The 20216-nt window shown below is 40.2% G+C and overlaps 1 protein-coding gene across 4 annotated transcripts in view; it reads left to right on the forward strand.

Moving 5' to 3' along the window:
* The window catches only part of DDX10 (DEAD-box helicase 10), a 292747-nt gene that overhangs the window by 36303 nt on the left and 236228 nt on the right, over positions 1 to 20216 (forward strand). For all 4 annotated transcript variants that reach the window (XM_002708478.6, XM_089333648.1, XM_089333658.1 and 1 more), the window contains exons 9-10: positions 853 to 937; positions 17629 to 17730. In XM_002708478.6, coding sequence (XP_002708524.4) covers positions 853 to 937; positions 17629 to 17730 — 187 coding nt within the window. The remainder of the gene's footprint in view (positions 1 to 852; positions 938 to 17628; positions 17731 to 20216) is intronic.

The raw sequence follows: 20216 nt of genomic DNA on the forward strand, positions 1-20216 counted from the left end.
TGAGAATGAAATATACTGGAGAAGTGAGGGGTTTGAGGTTCTAAGTGCTGCCTTCAAACCATCTTCCTTCTCAAAGCTGTGCATTGTTTTCTGGCCTCCTGAGGTACCTGGTTCTTTTCACTCCTGAGAGAGTGATTCCAGGTAGTGCCATTCGATTTTTCCTCCCCATACTAAAATCCAACCTTTTTAAATAGATGTGTATGACTTAGTGACAGTTTTGATGCTTGTCTCATTATCTGCTTGTATCTTTTTCAAAAAAATCCCATTGTCTGAATGAAATTGATCTGAAATCCTTATAGAAAAATCACAGAATTATTAAAGGTACTTCTTAAGAAATTGAGAGCAAGATTCTCTGGTAATGAATGGATACTGCTATAGTCAGAAGTAGTATAGAATATATATATAATATATATGCTTGCTAGGAAACATGGAGAGAGACCTAGAAAGACATCATTAATTTTAATAGGAATGGAAATAGCAGGCAAAGTAAATTTTCAGTTAAATTTAGAAACCAGTTTTACAGATCACTACAATGTCATGAAAAGTGGTTCTTCTAGGTTATTACATAACAAGGGTATTTAATTATTTGTCTGACATAGAGCAGTCCATTTCTTCTGTGTCACAAATGAAATAATCTTCACATTCAAATACTATCATTAATTTTAGTTTACTTTGTCAAAGAAAAATGTTTATTACTTTTTGGTTCATGCAATTAATTTTAATAAAATTCACAACTGATGTCTATTAGCTTGATGTGATGGGAAGTCCTAGAACTAATATTGTAAAATAAAGATAGTATAGTAGGGCGGATCTTGAAACTGATTTTTTTAACTTGACATTCCTTTTCTATAGATTTTCCAGCTGTGAATTGGGTTCTTCAGTATGATTGTCCAGAGGATGCCAACACGTATATTCACAGAGCAGGTAGAACAGCCAGGTGGGTGTGTAGATTCATTTCTTTGCTTTTGGTGTTCTCCAAATAATAAAGCATGTTGCCCCAACTTCAGACAAAGAACAGAGAGATTCTGGTAAGTTAATGTGATTTTGGCATTTTGTGATGTGGGTGTCAGCAACTTGATAAGTATTAGATTGTATGACTGTCCAGAACAATCCATATTTCGTTTTTATTATTTACCAGAACTGCTCACTGAATGTTACCTCATTGAATCTAATGACCTCTCTGTTTTCAGATGAGGACCCTAAGGCCTTGGGCAGTTAGTGTGCTCAAAGATCCCAGAGCTAGCTGTAAGCCCAGGAAGTCTGGCTCCTCTAGTATACATCTTGTGATTTTTTTTTTTTTTTGACAGGCAGAGTGGACAGTGAGAGAGACAGACAGAGAGAAAGGTCTTCCTTTGCCATTGGTTCACCCTCCAATGGCCGCCGTGGCCGGCGCACCGCGCTGATCCAATGGCAGGAGCCAGGTACTTATCCTGGGCTCCCATGCGTGTGCAGGGCCCAAGGACTTGGGCCATCCTCCACTGCACTCCTGGGCCACAGCAGAGAGCTGGTCTGGAAGAGGGGCAACCGGGACAGAATCCGGCGCCCCAACCGGGACTAGAACCCGGGGTGCTGGCGCTGCAAGGCGGAGGATTAGCCTAGTGAGCCGCTGCGCTGGCCTTTTTTTTTTTAAATCTTATGATCTTACCATTTGTTGTAGGGGGTCTAATAAGATGAAGAGTGGTCTAAAGTCATAATTTCCCCCTTTTCTTCCTAAGAGGAATTGGAAGCATTGCTAGAGGCCACCCTCAGATATTTTCTCTTCTTTCCATGGTTTCCTCTCCCCACTTCCTATAAAAATACCCTGTATTTGCTCAAGAGCTGTGGTGACCATCTAGAAAAGAGTATAACACAGTTCTTTGGAACTAAAAGTCACAGAAAGATACCTGAGTGAAAGTGTTGCATGATTTTTCAGTGTCATGAAGGTTGCAGAGAAGCTGGGAGCTGTATGCTGCTGGTAGAATTATGAATGGTTAATAGTTATCAAAAGTCAGAGAGTTCTTCGTGTTACCTCATTAATTCTACATCTAAAACTTGATCATTCAGACAGTAATGTTAAGAAAATAAGATGAGTAAAATTTTAGTAAAGATGTTTGTCCTGCCAATATTTGTAGTGGTTAAGAATTGGAAAAATAACCTAAATATTCATCACATTAAGGTTTTGTTTAATTGTGATTAGCTACCTCTTTCTTGGGTTTTACATTTTTCTCTGCATTTTCTTTGTCATCAGAATTGTATATGATTGGCTATTTACAGCATGGATTTCAATATTGGACTGATTGAACCAACAGTTGCTTCTTATTTCAAGCTACAACTTAAGTCTTCTCCAAGGATGACAGGATTTTTAGGCCCAAGACCTTTGCTCTTCATCCAAGCAAAGATCATACTTCTCTTGAAGGCTTGCTTTTCCACTTGACCTGCACCTACCGCTTCAGAGATCTGTTTCCTCTAGCCTCTGCTTATCCAAGAAGCCCCTTTTGGGCTTAGTATTTTTTTTAAAAATACAGATTTATGTATTTATCTGATGAACAGAGAGAGAGGAGAGAGAAGAGAGAGATGTCCATCCACTGGTCCACTCCCCAAGTGGCTGCAGTGGGTAGGCAGGGTCAAGTGGAAGCCAGGAGTCAGGAACTCCCTCCCAGTCTTCCATGTAAATGATAGGGGCCTAAGTACTTGCGTCAACTGCCTCTGCTTTCTCAGGTGCATTAACAGGGAGCTGGTTCAGAAGCAGAGCAGCTGGGACTCGATCTGGCACTCAGATAGTGGATTCCGGTGTTGTAAGCAGCATCTTAACTTGCTGTGCCACAGTGCTAGTCCCTAAGTATAATTTTTAGGTTTCTTTATGTCCATGATTTTCAGATGTCTCTAAAGAAAAACATATTTTTGTTTGTGATGGCTTTTTTGTTTATCTGAAACGAAGATTTCAGTGTTCTCCTTAGCTCAGTGTTTAAGTATTTGAATGTTTACAGGTTTTTAGTTGGTTTGAATTTTCCGTGTGAGCTATCGTTAAACATGGTTGTGATGCAAATGTCCTTAGATGTATTTTTTTATCACTGTTAAAAAGAGAGTACAATAGTGAAAGACTATTATAAAATAGTCCTTATGTACTAGAAGTTTCAAGAGTAAGTCTTAATTGCCGTCAATGTCATATTTAGAATCAGCAATAGAGTTAGGACCCTATTTTGTGACTGGCATTGTACACAGATCAACTAGTCTTTACAAATTTGTTTTCTTCTGGTATCTGTCAAAGGGGGAATGGGTAGAAGGGCAGCCTGTCTGCCTTCTATTTTATAAGAAAGATGTGTGGTGTCTCAGTGTAGTTAATGTGTTGGCTACATACTTGTATTAACATTCATAGTGAGGTCTTCCAATACATTGTCAGTGGTGGCTGGTAGAATGAATCTTTGCCCACTGTTTAATTCTCCTCAGTAAGTAAGTAATATATGTAGATATGTGAACCTGTGCACACATCTGCCTTTTGTGAACCTTTAGGACTCTGGATAGGTAATTGTCTCATAAACATGTAGGGGCTTCCATGTCTTCTAGATGCATCAGCAGTGTGGATGTGGACAGGGCAACTTACTCCCTTATAGCATATGACTGGCAGCACTTAAAAATTCTCCCTAAATAAAGACTCTTGGACATCTCATCAAGAAAAGGCCCCAGAAGGAGACATATTTTGGGATCCTTGGTTTTGGAAAAGTTGATGAGTGAATGCAGTCGAGCACATTCAGTTGGATCTAGCACTGTGGAAGAAGCTGGAGGACAGCATCCTAGTGGTTGGGTCTAGAGAGAATGCAGGTTTGAAAAAATGCTTTTAATGTAATTTCTCATAGAGTCAGTTCTTTAAAGGGCAAGTCTGTCTGACTGTTGATAACCAATTAAATGTACCCTGATTTGATTATTTTATATGTATAGCCAGTGACAAGCTTGACATATATAATGCTTAGTTTTTCTCTGGCGGTTTAAAAGTTGGCATTTAATGGGCTTAGAGATAATTAGAAAGTTTCGTGGGCCATGAGACTGAATAATTGAGTTGAATAAAGGCTAAATTAAAATTTGGTACTAATTAAAATCCTGCATGTTAGGCTGTAATTAAAACCAGGTTGCCAGTTAGTGTTTTCTTTTGGAATTGAACTATAATGTATAGAAAAACAAATTTGTTAGCAAAATAGCCAAGGTTGGGAGATCTGTTCTGACCCCCCTCCCCTTTTTCGGAGGAAAAAAAAGATGCTTCAGGTACTTGTTGCATTGAAGTACTTATTCCAATTTATTCCTCTGTCTGAAAATCTTGATCTGAGCATTTCAGAAATTTTCATCTATTTTCTTAACTATCACACCGTTTTTAATAAAGTCCCCTTTTCAGACAAGTGAGGCAAGGGATATAGCTTTATAATGCTGTGACCAGTGATACATTCTGTCACTTACAAGTAGTTCTGTTTATGACTTGAGGTTTTTGGTATTCAGAAAACCAAGCTCTTGTATTTGTTGTTATTAAAATACCTGGTTGAAAACAAAAGATTTGGGAGTGGAAGGTAGGCATACATCAGGTACTCCTTGTTTAAGGACTTTAATTTGGGGAAGACAGGGAGACTGTAGATAGAAGATGGGAGTTTATTTATGATTATATTCTTTTCCAGAGTAGTGGGACGTAGGTAAAGTAATCTCAGCAATAGTAAAATGTAGCCTTCCTGCCCTGGATATACTTGTGGCTCTCAGAAATTTGGAGTCACTTAAGGAAGTAAGTAGAGTGATTCCACTAGGGGGCAGCAAAGGCCAAATCTTTGGTTTGCTTGCTGACTAGCTGCAGTGTAGATCTGAAGGACAGCAAATTGGAAGCTGCAAGCAGAATTTCTAATAACTTGGGTGGAGTTCGTGGTGTGTTTGTGGAGAATACTAGCACTCTAAGGAATCAGTGAGAATTTTTAAATAGTGTCTTTAAGTGGTTTTTAAATTTAAATAAAGCAAGTGGGAAGACAATTTCCTTGAACATTGACTTACTGAAGCTTACTGCGTATTTCTTAAGCTATAACATATGAACAATCATTGCTAGTGAAAATTCTTATTTCTTTCATTCTTTTGGATTAGATTTGTGAAGGCCCCCTCTCTTTTAAGTGGGGGCACATTTCATGTATTTCATATATACAGTTTTAAGAGCATATGATGCTTCCCATCCTACCCTCCCTCCTTCCCTTGATCCCACCCTCTACCTTCCTTTCTTATTTTTCTTAATTTTTACAATGACATACTTTCAGTTTGCTTTATAAACAAAGCTTAACCCATCACTGAATAAACAATTCAACCAGTACTAGGTAGAAAAACCACTGTTCCTCAAAAGTATAGACAAGGGCTATAAGCAAGTCTTAAAATGTCAGTTTTACTCAAATATCATACTTGTTTGTCTGCTGTATATTACCACAAATCAGAGAAACCATATGATATTTTGTCTTTTGGGATTGGCTTGTTTCACTAAGTATAGTGGTCTCTAATTGCATCATTTAGTTGTGAAAGACAGGATTTCATTCTTTTTTGTGGCTGAGTAGTATTCTATTGTGTATATATACAGTTTCTATAGTCATCATTTGATGGACATCTGGGATGATTCTATATCTTAGTTGAGCAGGGATAAACATGGGGGTAAGGATAACTCTTCCATATGGTGGTTTCATTTCCTTTGAGTAAATTCTCAGGAGTGGAATAGCTGGGTCATATGGTATATCGAGTTTCAAATTTCTGAGGAATCTGCATATTGTCTTCCATAATGGCTGTACCAGTGTACATGCCCACCAATAGTCCAGCAGTGTATTATGGTACCTTTTCTCCCTCATCCTCATCAGCATTTGTTATTTTTACTGGGTAGAGGTGAAACCTCATTGTAGTTTTTCTTTGTGTTTCCCTGATGGCTTGGGGTTCTGAGCATCTTTTCATGTGTCTATTGGGAAGACTCTGCAGTCGGTTGCTCCTAGATGGAGACCAGTGCTTCCTTACAGGACTCTCTGCCTTTGTTGGTATCTAGGATTTAGAGGCTTAATAAAGGGCAAAGAAAATTTTTTATTTTGCATCTTGAGTCTGTGAGGAATTGGGATAAAGTACGGAAGTTGATGAGGCACTGATCTTACTTAGGAGTCTCCAGTTTCCCGGTTACTTCTCCCTGCCCTTGCTCTTCTGATCCTTTTAAAACAAGTCAGGACATGTCACCTCTGAGACCTTCCATTGCACTCAGTGAAAGACAGTGATCTCTTGGGCCTATCTTTTTTAACTTCACTACCTTTTCCTGTTAGTTCGCTCTTGTTACCTGTGCTCCATGATGGTTTTACTGTATCTTGTCCTTTTCTTTTTTAAAATATTTAAAAGGCAGAGTGACAGAGACAGAAGAAGAGAGATTTCTTCTATCTACTGGTTCACTTGGAAGTTACATTCCATCTTATCTATAGAATCCATATTACTGAAGTAGGCAGGCATACAGGTTAAAATTGATTAGGTTTGTGAGATAGAAGACTTCACCTTGACCACGTCCCTGTGTGACCTCTGGCCCCTGCCTGGCCATACCTTTGCACCCACTGGCCAGTCAGGTTAATTAGCCACTCCCCTTTGGAAGTGGATTAAAAACCTGGGTCATGGTATGCCTGGCCCTTTTTGCCCTTCCTTGCTTTGACCTTTTACCAATAGGGGCCTTGCTGCGGCTCTGCGCCTCCATGGTACGTGGCCTTTGGGCCAACTCGCATCATGCTTCCTGGCCTAGATGCTCCTCCACCTGCCTGGTTCCTGGTCCTTGGTCTGAACCCAGATTTACCTCTCTCCTTTAGACAGGGCCCTCATTCTCCTATGCATCTTTCGCACTAAAAGCTTAAAATATACCATGCTGCCTCGTTCATTTATGCCGGTATTCAGAATTCTTCTCTGAATATTAGGCAAGAACCCACATGGGTTTATTAATATTGGGAATTTATTAGTAAGAATACGGTGATATCACATGGCACCCCAAATTCTGATATCATATGTCACAACCCAGATGGGACTTTTGGTGAACTTTAAGGGGGCCACATTCTGGTGTCATATTTTAGAGGGGGTCAATAACGATTTCATTACTGTTATACACACCAGCTCTATTTATTATGTATAGGAAGGCTCAGATAATATGTGAATATTAGTAGGTGCAAATTGCTGGGAGTCATTTGAGAAACTGCTTACCGAACTCAATATCAAGCTTTACTAATGATTTCAAGGATAAAGACAATCTGAAGCTATTGGTGAAGCAGAAATAAGTCTAGGATGTGGCTCTTTGCTTGCCACATTAGAGTATGTTCTAGCTCAGATAAATACAGAAGATTCCAAATGATGTGTGCAGCATATCAGTTACCCAGATGGGTCATTTGTATGTTCTGTTACAAAGCTCATCAGAGACACAAACCCAATCCATAGATTGTGAACAAACCTGGTACTAATTATTAAAAGCTGCACATAGGCAATGAATCTCATACTAGCAAATGCCATGTTTGATTTCCCTAGTATGTTATAAGTATGTTTACTGAGAGATTGGACAATATCACTTTTTTTTTTTTTTGAGGGGCAGGTTATCTTTCCTATTCCTACCCTTATACCACATGCACAATAAATGGATCGTGGGTTAACTGTTTACTTCTCAAAACTCAAATATTTGAGTGCATAAATGAATTCGTCTAACCCATAGAACAACTTTATGAAAGAGATTTTCTCATTGGGAAACTCTTAAAGACTTTGAAGTAAAATTACTCAGTATAGTAAGTACCAGGCCTAGGATTTATACTCAGGTCTTTCTGACTCATTCTTGCCAGTGTGTTCTCAACTCCACCTGTTTTTATTTAATGGCTTCTAGTAGTTGTTGCTACTATGCAGGACTTACAGAATGCCTGAAAGCCAGCCATTTGGAAAAGAAAGGTAGATGTTTTTTATTTAAATTTGCTGTCATTTATGGTCATGAAGATGAGCTAATAGTCTATGCATTTTCCTTGTTTGTTTGGACTGTGGGAGGAAGATACATCAGAATTGTTCAAATACTTTTTAAAAATCAAATATGAGGGGCCAGTGTTGTGGCATAGCAGGTTAAGCTGCAGCTTGTGATGCCGGCATCCCATATGGGTGCTGGTTTGATTCCCAGCTGCTTTATTTCTCATCTAACTCCTTGCTGATGTGCCTGAGAGCAGTGGAAGATGGCCCAAGTGCTTGGGCCCCTGCACCCACATGAGAGACCCAGAAAAAACTCCTGGCTTTGGCCTGGCCCAGTTCTGGCTGTTATGACTGTTTGGGGATTACTTCTGTGGGGATTAAACCTGTGGTTGGAAGATTTCTCTCTCTGTGATGCTCTTTGACTTTCAAATAAAAATAAATAAACCTTAAAAAAATAATAAAAATCAAATTTGAAAAGGACTTAGTATTGAGCTGAACTTTGTAACTTACTGGCTATGTACCCTTGGACCAGCATTTTTTTTTAAGATTTATTTATTTTTTTTGAAAGAATTACATACACACACATACCCCATATATATTTATATATATATATAATATGTATAAGGAGAGAGAAAAATCGTCCATGTACTGGTTCATTCCCCAAATGGCATTAATGGCCAGGGTTGGGTCAGGCTGAAGCCAGGAGCATGGAACCCCTTCCAGGTCTCCCATGTGGGTGCAGGGACCCAAGGACTTGGACCATTCTACACTGCTTTTCCAGGAGTATTAGCAGGGAGCTTGATCATCCCATATGGGATGCCAGTACTGTGGGTGACAGTTTAACCCACTGTGCCACAGTGCTGGCCTTAGTATTTCATTTCTTTAACCCCTAGTTTCTTTCCATATAAAATGAGATTAAACATATCTACCTCTGAGTTGTTTTTTGAAACCATAATTTTAGGTAGTATCAGTACTGTTTTTGAGTTTTCTTTATATTCTTACTCTGTTAAAACTTAGTTTAATTGTTTTCCTTCTTAAAACAGAATTGATAGAGTTTAGTCATTTCTACCATGAATCCTTGCTCTTAATCAGTTTGCTGGAAGCTTTCCATGCAGTATGTGTTGAGCAGCTTGGTTTCTTTCTTATTATTTCCTCATAAACTTGATTTGTCATTAGAGAGCTTATGATATTGATGTTTGATGTTGCTAATTGATGTTCTGAGATCTTGGGCTGCTGCTGACTCTTTACTCATTGTATAGCTCTAAGTCAGTGCTGCTCTTCTTCCCTGGAGTAAGCTCTCCTTTGTACCATGTTGTGTAGGATAAATAGAATAGATGAACTCAGATTCTTTACTGATGGCTTTTTGCATCTGCAGGATAAAATGCACAGTTCTGTTATGGTGACATGAAGTCAGTCAGTTGCCACAGGTAATGCTGAGAAAGGGAGAGAGACTGGAATCGGAGAACAGTAGAGGTATGGAGAAGAAGGATGGAGGAATAGCAGAGTATAACCCTTTTTCCTCTTGATTGTACTTGTATTATGAATAGTGACTAGTATATAAATAATCACTATTGTAGAAGTTTGGATCCTAGAGACCTGGGTAATCTCAAGGTGTTTTGTCATGGATAAGAAACTAGAAGGGATAATGCTAAAGTATCTTATCTAAAGTTAGAAGCTAGTGAGTAGTTCTTTTGCATACAAATCTAGTGTTTCATTTGCTGATGGTACTTCTAGTGCTCATTTGTATTTGTTCACTCAACAGTATTAAATAGCTATTAGGGACATCTGGTATAGGTTTACATGACCTCAGATTTATTGGTCAAAATAAGAAGCACACTAATACTGGTAAGTTGTGTGTTTAATGAGGCAAGAATGATAAAAGAAGATACAGGTTGCAAAGGCAATGAGAAAAACTTCATTTTTTATAATTTGTTTTTTATTTTTTATAATTTGTATTACTGAATAATGCTTATAGCACAGCTTCTAGACAGTGATGGCAGTACAATTAAAGTCTTCTAAAATTTACCACTGAGCAAAATGTTTTCATGTATGTTTTTATATATATTTTTAGCGACAAAAAAGGAATAGTTCTTATTAGACCTTTTGAAGACCTGCCTCCTTGGAACCTAGAGAACCTGGCTGGGACAGCTAATGTAGTTTTGAACAGGGCTAGATCACTGCAGGACGAAACTCTGAGTGTGATTGAGCAAAGTTAGACAGTTAGAGGCCCAACTAGCATGGAATTGTTGTGTTGGAGAATCTGAATTGGAGTGGTTAGGAATTAATGTCTCTTAGGCAAAAGCCAAATTACTGCTGGAGTGGCAGGGCTTTTTTCCTCACATTGGGCATTTGGAGGTTATTTCAATGGAAGAATTACCATTGGCATCCAAGCCAATGGACTGGATCTCCTGTTCTAGCTAGAAATGCTGGTGAGGTTGCAGGATGTGGAGATAAACTATCTGATATCAGTTGGGCAGTCATGATCAGTCTATTGAGTCCTTGTTTCTGCAGAGAATCCTTATATGATTGAGAAAACAGTAGATTGCAAATTTGAGGTCTGTGATAGATGGGGCTGGCTGTGTGGCGTATCAGGTAAAGCCGCCACCTGCAGCACTGGCATCCCATACACGCATTGGTTTGAGTCCCAGCTGCTCCATTTTCAATCCAGCTCCCTACTAATGCACTGGGAAAGCAGTGGAAAGTGGCCTAACTGCTTGGGCCCCTGCATCCATGTGGGAGACCCAGAAGAAGCCCCTGGCTCCTGGCTGTGGCCTGTCCCAGTCCCAGCCATTGCGGCCATCTGGGGAGTGAACAGTTACATGGAAGACCTCATTCTCTGCCTCTGCATCTCCTTCTCTGTAACTCTTTCAAATAACTAAATCTATTTTTACAAAGGTCTCTGATAGGTTGTAACCAGCTAGCTAATTTTAGGCCCATTTCTTGGCCTTTCAGCAACTTCTTTTGGTATTTATTTCCTCTACTTGCTGTTCACTATTAAGATTGGCAAGTTTTTTTTCTTTTTTTGTTTTTTAAAGATTTATTTATTCGAAAGACAAAGTTACAGAGATGGGGAGATCTTCCATCTGCTAGTTCACTCTCCAAATAGCTGCAGTGGCTGGGGCTGGCCCATGCTGAAGCCAGGAGCCTAGAATTCTGTCCAGGTCTCTGTCTCCAGTATGGGTGGTAGGGACACAAGTACTTGGGCCATCTTCTACTGGTTTCCCAGGTACATTAGCAGGGAACTTTATTGGAAATGGAGCAGCTGGGACTTGAACTGGCATCCATGTGGATGCCAGCATTGCAGGAGGTGAATTTAACTGCTGTGACACAACGCCAGCCCCAAGATTGGCAAATTAATGTAAAATGAAGTTCTCCATGAATTTTGGAAGAGCTACATAAATACAACATGTTATTAATACTGGTGCTGAAAGTCAAACTTTTTTCAGATGCAGGTTTTTTTTTTTTTTTTTTTTTTTCTTTTTGACAGGCAGAGTGGACAGTGAGAGAGAGAGAGAGAGAGAGACAGAGAGAAAGGTCTTCCTTTGCCGTTGGTTCACCCTCCAATGGCCGCCGTGGCCTGCGCTGATCCGAAGCCAGGAGCCAGGTGCCTCTCCTGGTCTCCCATGCGGGTGCAGGGCCCAAGGACCTGGGCCATCCTCCACTGCACTCCCGGGCCACAGCAGAGAGCTGGCCTGGAAGAGGGGCAACCGGGACAGAATCCAGCGCTCCGACTGGGACTAGAACCCGGTGTGCCGGCGCTGCAAGGCAGAGGATTAGCCTGTTGAGCCACGGCGCCGGCCCAGATGCAGGGTTTTCTATGTGGTGTCTGGATTGTTTTTTTTTATTTTTCTTTTTTAAAGATTTATTTATTTGAAAGGGTTACACACACACACACACACACACACACACACACAGAGAGAGAGAGAGAGAGAGAGAGGTCTTCCATCCGATGGTTCACTCCCCAGTGGGCCACAACGGCCGGAGCTGTGCTGATCCGAAGCCAGGAGCCAGGAGCTTCTTCCTGGTCTCCCACACCGGTGCATGGGCCCAAGGACTTGGGCCATCTTCCACTGTTTTCCCAGGCCACAGCAGAGAGCTGGATTGGAAGTGGAGCAGCCGGGTCTCAAACTGGTGCCCATATGGGATGTCGGCACTTCAGGTCAGGACGTTAACCCACTGCTCCATAGCACTGGCCCCTGGGTTGTCTCTTAAAGGCTAAGTATATGGAGTTTTAAAACTGGGTCTTATGAAGCACATTTATTTTTCTTACACATATATTTAGCCTTGGGTCTTGGATCGTGCTTTTGAAGTCTAAAAGCTGGCTCATGGGTAAACAGACTATATTCTTGTAAGCATTATGAACAAAAAAAGTACTTAGGCCTTTTTAAAAGTTTTATTCTTGAAATAAAAGCTTGTGGAAACAGTATTAGTGTGTGGAAGATAAAGAAAGAGAGGGAGAGAGAGAGATCTTCCATCCGCTGGTTTACTCCCCAGTTGGCTGCAATGGCTGGAGCCGTGCGGATCCGAAGCCAGGAGCTTCCTCCGGGTCTCCCATGCCAGTGTAGGGGCCCAAGGACTTGGGCCATCTTCTTCTGCTTTCCCAGGCCATAGTGGAGAGCTGGATCGGAAGTGGAGCAGCCGGATTTGAACTGGCGCCCATGTAGGATGCTGGCACACCAGCAGTGGCTTTACTTGCCACACCACAGCACCGATCCCAAGTTTTATATATTATGAAAAAATTTTGCCCCTCTAAACTCTTACTTTAAATTCTATTTTCTCATGAACTTTTTGAAGTACCATCATATATCCTGTCAGCTATAGCTGTAAAAGTTTTGGGCATAGCCCCTGCATGAATTTAGTTGTGACTCTTTTCTTCCAGGTTCTCCCTGATTGGTAAATAAGATAGACGGAGTTGACTCCGTGATTCTTCTTAGTTGTGAGTCTCTGAATGACCAGAGAATATTCACTGAATGCCCTTTTGATCTCCTAAAGATTTCTTACTCCTTTGCTGCAGTTCCTGCTCTGTGTAGTCTTGTGGGCCTATTTATTTCATTCTGCTGTCTCTGAATTTGGATGTGGAATGATAAAAGGGTTGACTGTCCCTCAAACTGCTGTTACCCTTCCTTTCTAATTGTTCCTGTTTGGGCCATACAGAATAAGCCTTTCTATTTCTGAGGGTAGTTCACTTCATTCCAGGAATCTGGCTGCCCTGAAGACATTTTGGCAAGTGTACTGTTTAGAGGTCACTATCAACTACTTCCTTTCTTCTTTTATCTTTGACCTGTCCTTGGTGTGAGGCCTTGAAGGATCCGAAGTTGTGATGTCTCATATACCGTATCTAAGGATGTCACCTCACTACTTTATGTACTAGTAATCTTGGACTTCACGAATGGTTTATTTCAATAATATTTAGGCAAATGCTTTTTGATATTTCTTTGTAATAAATGAAGATGAAAAACTTTGAGTCATCCTCTTTTAAAATTCAGTGAAGAAAGTATTTGGTATTGGTTTTTCAGTTATGAAACAGACACTAAAAGTAAATTGTATGCTCAGTATTATTCTTTGCTCCTCTGTTTATTGGAAAATGCAAACAAGCATGAAGAAGACAAAAGTATTCACCGAATTCTCCAAGGCTGCCTTCTGTTCATGGCAAACTTGACTTTCCCATCTAAATGTTTACCCCTAATGGTGGATGAGTTCTAATTATTCCTTAGATCTCAGTTCATTTGTTTTGTCAGAACAGTTGACTTGTAGATTCCACTAACTGCAGCTCTCTCATATGTACTTACAGCTTGCTGTGTGTTGACTAAAGTGCCATACTACTTTACGGTTATTCCTGGTGTTAATATCTTTTCCTAATAGACTGTAAACTCTGTAGTAGCCAGGACCATGTCTGTGTTATCATTGTTTGAGTGCCTGGCATTTTCGTTCGTTCTTTCTTTCTTTCTTTCTTTCTTTTTTTTTTTTTTTTTAAAGATTTTATTTATTTATTTGAGAGGTTGAGTTACATACAGTGAGAGGGAGAGACGGAGAGAAAGGTCTTCTATCTGCTGATTCACTACCCAAATGGCTGCAAAAGCTGGAGCTGTGCCGAGCCAAAGCAGGAACCAGGAGCTTCCTTGGGGTTTCTCATGCAGGTGCAGGGGCCCAATCACCTGGGCCATCTTCTGCTTTCCCAGGCCATACCAGAGAGCTGGACTAGAAGAGGAGCAGCCAGCCCATATGGGATGCCAGTGCTGCAGGTGGAGGATTAACTTATTGCGCCATAGCGCCGGCCCCTGGCATGTCCTGTAATAATGCTTTGTAAACTTGATGAGGGAACCTAAAGAAAACTTGACATTTTGATGTGCTTTTTTTTTTTAACTTTTATTTAATGAATATAAATTTCTAAAGTACAGCTTATGGATTACAATGCCCCCACCCCATAACTTCCCTCCCACCTGCAACCCTCCCCTTTCCCGCTCCCTCTCCCCTTCCACTCACTTCAAGATTCATTTTCAATTCTCTTTATATACAGAAGATCAGTTTAGCATATATTAAGTAAAGATTTCAACAGTTTGCACCCACATAGAAACACAAAGTGAAAAATACTGTTTGAGTACTAGTTATAGCATTAACTCACAATGTACAGCACATTAAGGACAGAGATCCTACATGAGGAGTAAGTGCACAGTGACTCCTGTTGTGGACTTAACAAATTGACACTCTTGTTTATGGCATCAGTAATCACCCTAGGCTCTTGTCATGAGTAGCCAAGGCTATGGAAGCCTTTTGAGTTTGCTGACTCAGATCATATTTGGACAAGGTCATAGTCAAAGTGGAAGTTCTTCCTCCCTTCAGAGAAAGGAACCTCCTTCTTTGATGGCCCGTTCTTTCCACTGGGATCTCACTCGCAGAGATCTTTCATTTAGGTCATTTTTTTTTTTTTTTTTGCCAGAGTGTCTTGGCAAAGTATTGGTATTTCCATGCCTAAAATACTCTCATGGGCTCTTCAGCCAGATCCGAATGCCTTAAGGGCTGATTCTGAGGCCAGAGTGCTGTTTAGGACAGCTCCCATTCTATGAGTCTGCTGTGTATCCCGCTTCCCATGTTGTATCGTTTTCTCCCTTTTTTTAAATTCTATCGGTTAGTATTTTCAGACACTAGTCTTGTTTATGTGATCCCTTTGACTCTTACTCCTATCATTATGATCAATTGTGAACTGAAATTGATCACTGGGACTAGTGAGATGGCATTGGTACATGCCACCTTGATGGGATTGAATTGGAATCTCCTGGTATGTTTCTAACTCTGCCATTTGGGGCAAGTCTGATTGAGCATGCCCCAAATTGTACATCTCTTCCCTCTCTTATTCCCACTCTTATATTTAACAGGATCACTTTTCAGTTAAGTTTCAACACTTAAAAATAACTGTGTATTAATTACAGAATTCAGCCAATAGTATTAAGTAGAACAACCAAAAAAAAATACTAAAAGGGATAAAGTATTAAGTTGTTCATCAACAGTCAGAGCAAGGGCTGATCAAGTCACTGTTTCTCATAGTGTCCATTTCACTTTAACGGGTTTCCTTTTTGGTGCTCGGTTAGTTGTCACCGATCAGGGAGAACATATGATATTTGTCCTTTTGGGACTGGCGTATTTCACTCAGCATGATGTTTCCCAGATTCTTCCATTTTGTTGCAAATGACCGGATTTCATTGTTTTTTACTGCTGTATAGTATTCTATAGAGTACATATCCCATAATTTCTTTATCCAGTCTACTGTTGATGGGCATTTAGATTGATTCTAGGTCGTACCTATTATGAATTGAGCTGCAATAAACATTAAGGTGCAGACCGCTTTTTTGTTTGCCAATTTAATTTCCTTTGGGTAAATTCCAAGGAGTGGGATGGCTGGGTTGAACGGTAGGGTTATATTCAGGTTTCTGAGGAATCTCTAGACTGACTTCCATAGTGGCTTGACCAGTTTGCATTCCCACCAACAGTGGGTTAGTGTCCCTTTTTCCCCATATCCTCTCCAGCATCTATTGTTGGTAGATTTCTGTATGTGAGCCATTCTAACCGGGGTGAGATGAAACCTCATTGTGGTTTTGATTTGCATTTCCCTGATTGCTACTGATCTTGAACATTTTTTCATGTGCCTGTTGGTCATTTGGAAACATACTTTCCTATGATTGTGTGTGCACATAAATACATTTTTCTTATGTAAATGAAATTAGGCTGGGATTTTACTTTATATATAGAAATTGTGTCTTACAGTCAACATGTAATGTAAAAATTGTCCTTCAGTCTTTAAAATAAAGGGTGAACCAACGGAAAAAGGAAGACCTTTCTCTCTGTCTCTCTCACTGTCCACTCTACCTGTCAAAAAAAAAAAAAGGTACTATCAATCAAAGTTATCAAAACCACTTATTCTCTACTTTTTTTAGTGACAAATGCTTACATAGTGTGGTATTTAACTCTGTACTGAGGCATGCAGGATCTTTCAAAAAATGGGCTTTGTGCCTTTCTAGCAAACTTTCCTGCTGTCTGTCCATTTTTATACTCTTGGTTTGGAGTTTTTTCTTGTTTGGTTCACTCTTCACTAAATTAGCTTTGTATTTTCAGGTTTCCACTCCTTTTTTCATGCCACTCTGCTTTGGAATACCTTTCCCCCCTTTTTTTCTGCCAACCTCCAAGGCCCACCTGAAATTCCATCTGCCTTGACACATTTTGTTTTTCTCTGGCTTGCTCTGCGAGGTCTCTCAGGCTTGGCGGCATTTGTTGCTTGTGATTGTGCTTTTGCACTTTCTGTTCTCTGACTATTCTCTTCATTCAGCCACTTGCTTTTTTATGTGTTTGTCTTTTCTGGTTTACTGCAGATCACTGAAGACAGGGATTTTATTTGAGTTCTTGAGTGTATGCTTGATGCAAAGTTTCTTAGTAAATGCTTTACTTGGTTATTTATGAAAATTTGCCCCACAAATATTACAGCATGAATCCTGAAGAGACTGCCTTGAGATGATTATTGTGTTTGTTTATTTAAAATTTGTTTAGTTATCAAATTTCATGCTCTGTTTTTTTGCTTGCCTGTAATAGCTGGCACTAAGGTATCAGTAACATCTGTATGCAGGTTGCACTAAAAGCTAAAAACTTCAGGCTGCCTTGTGGCCCATGTCAGTACAAATTTCTGAAGATGCAGCATGAAATAAGATTTCACTAGGTGAGGGAAGAAACATTATGTGGATTGGAGGCAAGTATTTTTCCTAAGCAAACATTTGTTTCTTTTGACACCTGAGCATTTCATTTCCAAGGTATAAGGAGAATCCCTAGGAAGATGAATACATTTCTTTAGTAGATTGGATGCCATGTTTATTAAACAACTAATTTTATGACATTCCTGTACTGGGTTGAATGAGAAATTTTCTCCTTGCTGTATATACAGTAAAGATCAATTTAAGAAATTCTTTTTAATTGCTTTCTGTCTTTAAATCTAGTATTTTGGTGACAAGACCTGAAAGTCTCTAGGAATTATAACTAGTAATGGAAGCTTCTTAGAAGGCATTGAGAACCCTTGTGTTCTGTTGTTACACAAGAAGAAAAACTAGTGTTTTTAATATTTACTAATTAGATAAACTCGCTTCTGTGTCCTGTGTACATCATACTGTTAAAATTTGAAATGCTGGTTGCATTGATGTGTTAGATTTGTTTCTCTCTTTTTGTTAGGTATAAGGAGGATGGTGAAGCTTTATTAATTTTGCTCCCCTCAGAAGAAAAAGGGATGGTGCAGCAGCTACTCCAGAAGAAAGTTCCTGTGAAGGAAATCAAGTAAGAGCTTGCTTTTCTGTGATTAGAAAAGTGAGGGGGTGGAATTGTTACATTTAATTTCCTACACCTAATTCAGTTCTCTCCCTAACCCATTCAACTGTCTGGTTTTTGACTTAAAAAAATACTTATTTGGTTAGGTTCACAATGAAATTGAGAGGAAATTACAGACTTTTTCTATATACCTCTTAACCCTATACATGCCCCCATTGCAATATCTCCCATCAGAGTGGCTTATTTTTTTAAACTGATAAATCTATATTGACACATCATTGTCACCCAAAGTCCCAAGTTGAAGTGAAGGTTCGCTCTTGGTGTTGTGTATTCTGTAGGTTGGAATGCATCTAAAATGACATGTATCTACCATTAAAATTTCATAGAACATTTTCTCTGCTCTAAGAATCCTGTGCTTTTACCTCTATCCCTGTTGCCATAGTTTTGCTTTCTAGCATGCCATATAGTTGGAATCAGAGCCTTTTGAGGTCGACTTCTTTAACTAAGTAATATACATTTGAGGCTCTTCCATATGTTTTCATGACTTGAGAGCTTGTTTCTTTTTAGTAATGAATAATATTCCATTGTCTAGATGTTAACAGTTTTTCCCTTCAGTTATTGAAGTTCATCTTGATTGCTTTAAAGTTTTGTCAGTTAGGAATAAAGCTGCCATAACCATCTTGATCAGGTTTCTGCGTGAACCTGTTTTCAGCTACTGTGGGTCAATACCAAGGAGTATGATTGCTGGGTCATATGCTAAGACCATGTTTGATTTTGTAAGAAACAGCTAAACTGTCTTCCAACGTGGCTGTACAATTTTGCTCTCTTCCCAGCAATGAAGAAGACTTGGTTTTGCTCCACATTCTTGACAGCGCTTGGTGTCATCATGATCTGAATTTTGTACATTCTAATAAGTGTAGGTGTATTGCATTGTTTCTTAAAAATTTTTTTTTGTTTTTTTTTTTTTTTTTTAAAAAAGATTTATTCACGTATTTGAAAGGCAGAATCAGATGGAGAGAGGGAGGGATCAGGAGATAAGGAGAGAGGAATGGAGGGATCTTCCATCTGCTGGTTCACTCCTCAATTGGCTGCAATGGCCAGGGCTGGGCCAGACTGAAGCTGGGAGCCAGGAGCATCATCTCAGTCTCCCACACTGGTGGCAGGGGCTCAAGCACTTGGGCCACCTTACATTGCTTTCCCAGGTGCATTAGCTGCGAGCTGGGTCAGAAATGGAGCATATGGGAATAAACTGGCACTTAGATGAGATGCTGATGTCTCCGGGAGCAGTTTAACTCACTATGCCACAATGCTGGCCCCTTCCTTCCTTCCTTCCTTCCTTCCTTCCTTCCTTCCTTCCTTCCCTCCCTCCCTCCCTCCCTCCCTCCCTCCCTCCCTCCCTCCCTCCCTCCTTCCTTCCTTCCTTCCTTCCTTCCTTCCTTCCTTCCTTTTTTTATTTATTTATGACAGGCAGAGTGGACAGTGAGAGAGACAGAAAGATCTTCCTTTGCTGTTGGTTCACCCTCCAATGGCCGCTGCGGCTGGCACGCTGCGGCCAGCGCACCACGCTGATCTGATGGCAGGAGCCAGGTGCTTCTCCTGGTCTCCCATGGGGTGCAGGGCCCAAGGAATTGGGCCATCCTCCACTGCACTCCCTGGCCACAGCAGAGAGCTGGCCTGAAAGAGGGGCAACCGGGACAGAATCCGGCGCCCCGACTGGGACTAGAACCCCGTGTGCTGGCGCCGCAAGGTGGAGGATTAGCCTATTGAGCCGTGGCGCCGGCCCTTCGTTTATTTTTTGAGAGGCAGACATACACATGCACTGAAAGTGAGAGAGAGAGAGAAAGAGCGAGCGAGAGCTAGAGAGCATGCTAGGTCATAGTAGGGAGCATGGAACTCAATCTAGGTCTTCCACGTGGGTGACAGATACCCAAGTATGTGGGCTGTTACCCACTGCCTTCCATGGTGTGCATTAGCAGGAATCTGAAATTGCAGGTACCTCTGGTTGAGACATTCTAGTATGGGATGCAGGCATCCTTAGTGGTCTATTAACTGCTATACCAAGTGCCTACCCTCTCATTGTTTTAATTTGTATTTCTCTGATGATAGATAATGTGGAACATCTTTTCACATCCTCATTTGTCTTCTTTATATCTTCTTTGGGTAGATGTCTGTTAAATTCTTCAGCCTATTGTTTTAATTGGATTATTTGTGTTGTTGAGTTTAAGGGTTCTTTGTGTATTTCAGATAACAGTCCTTTATCAGATATCTTTTACAAGTACTTTCTCCCAGTCTGTGGCTGTCTTTTAGTACTCTTGCTGTTATCTTTCACAGAGCAGATGTTTTTAATTCTAATGGAGTCCCATTTATAAATGCTTTCTTTCATAGAATAGGCCCTTGGTGTTTTATTTATACATACATATGTGTATATTTTTTAAATTTTCTTTTTTTTTTGTTTATTTGAAAGATAGTAACTGAGAGAGAGTGAGTGCATGTGC

Source organism: Oryctolagus cuniculus, chromosome 1 (genome assembly GCF_051225735.1).
Source record: "Oryctolagus cuniculus isolate XC-2025 breed Fujian yellow rabbit chromosome 1, ASM5122573v1, whole genome shotgun sequence".
NCBI lineage: Eukaryota > Metazoa > Chordata > Mammalia > Lagomorpha > Leporidae > Oryctolagus > Oryctolagus cuniculus.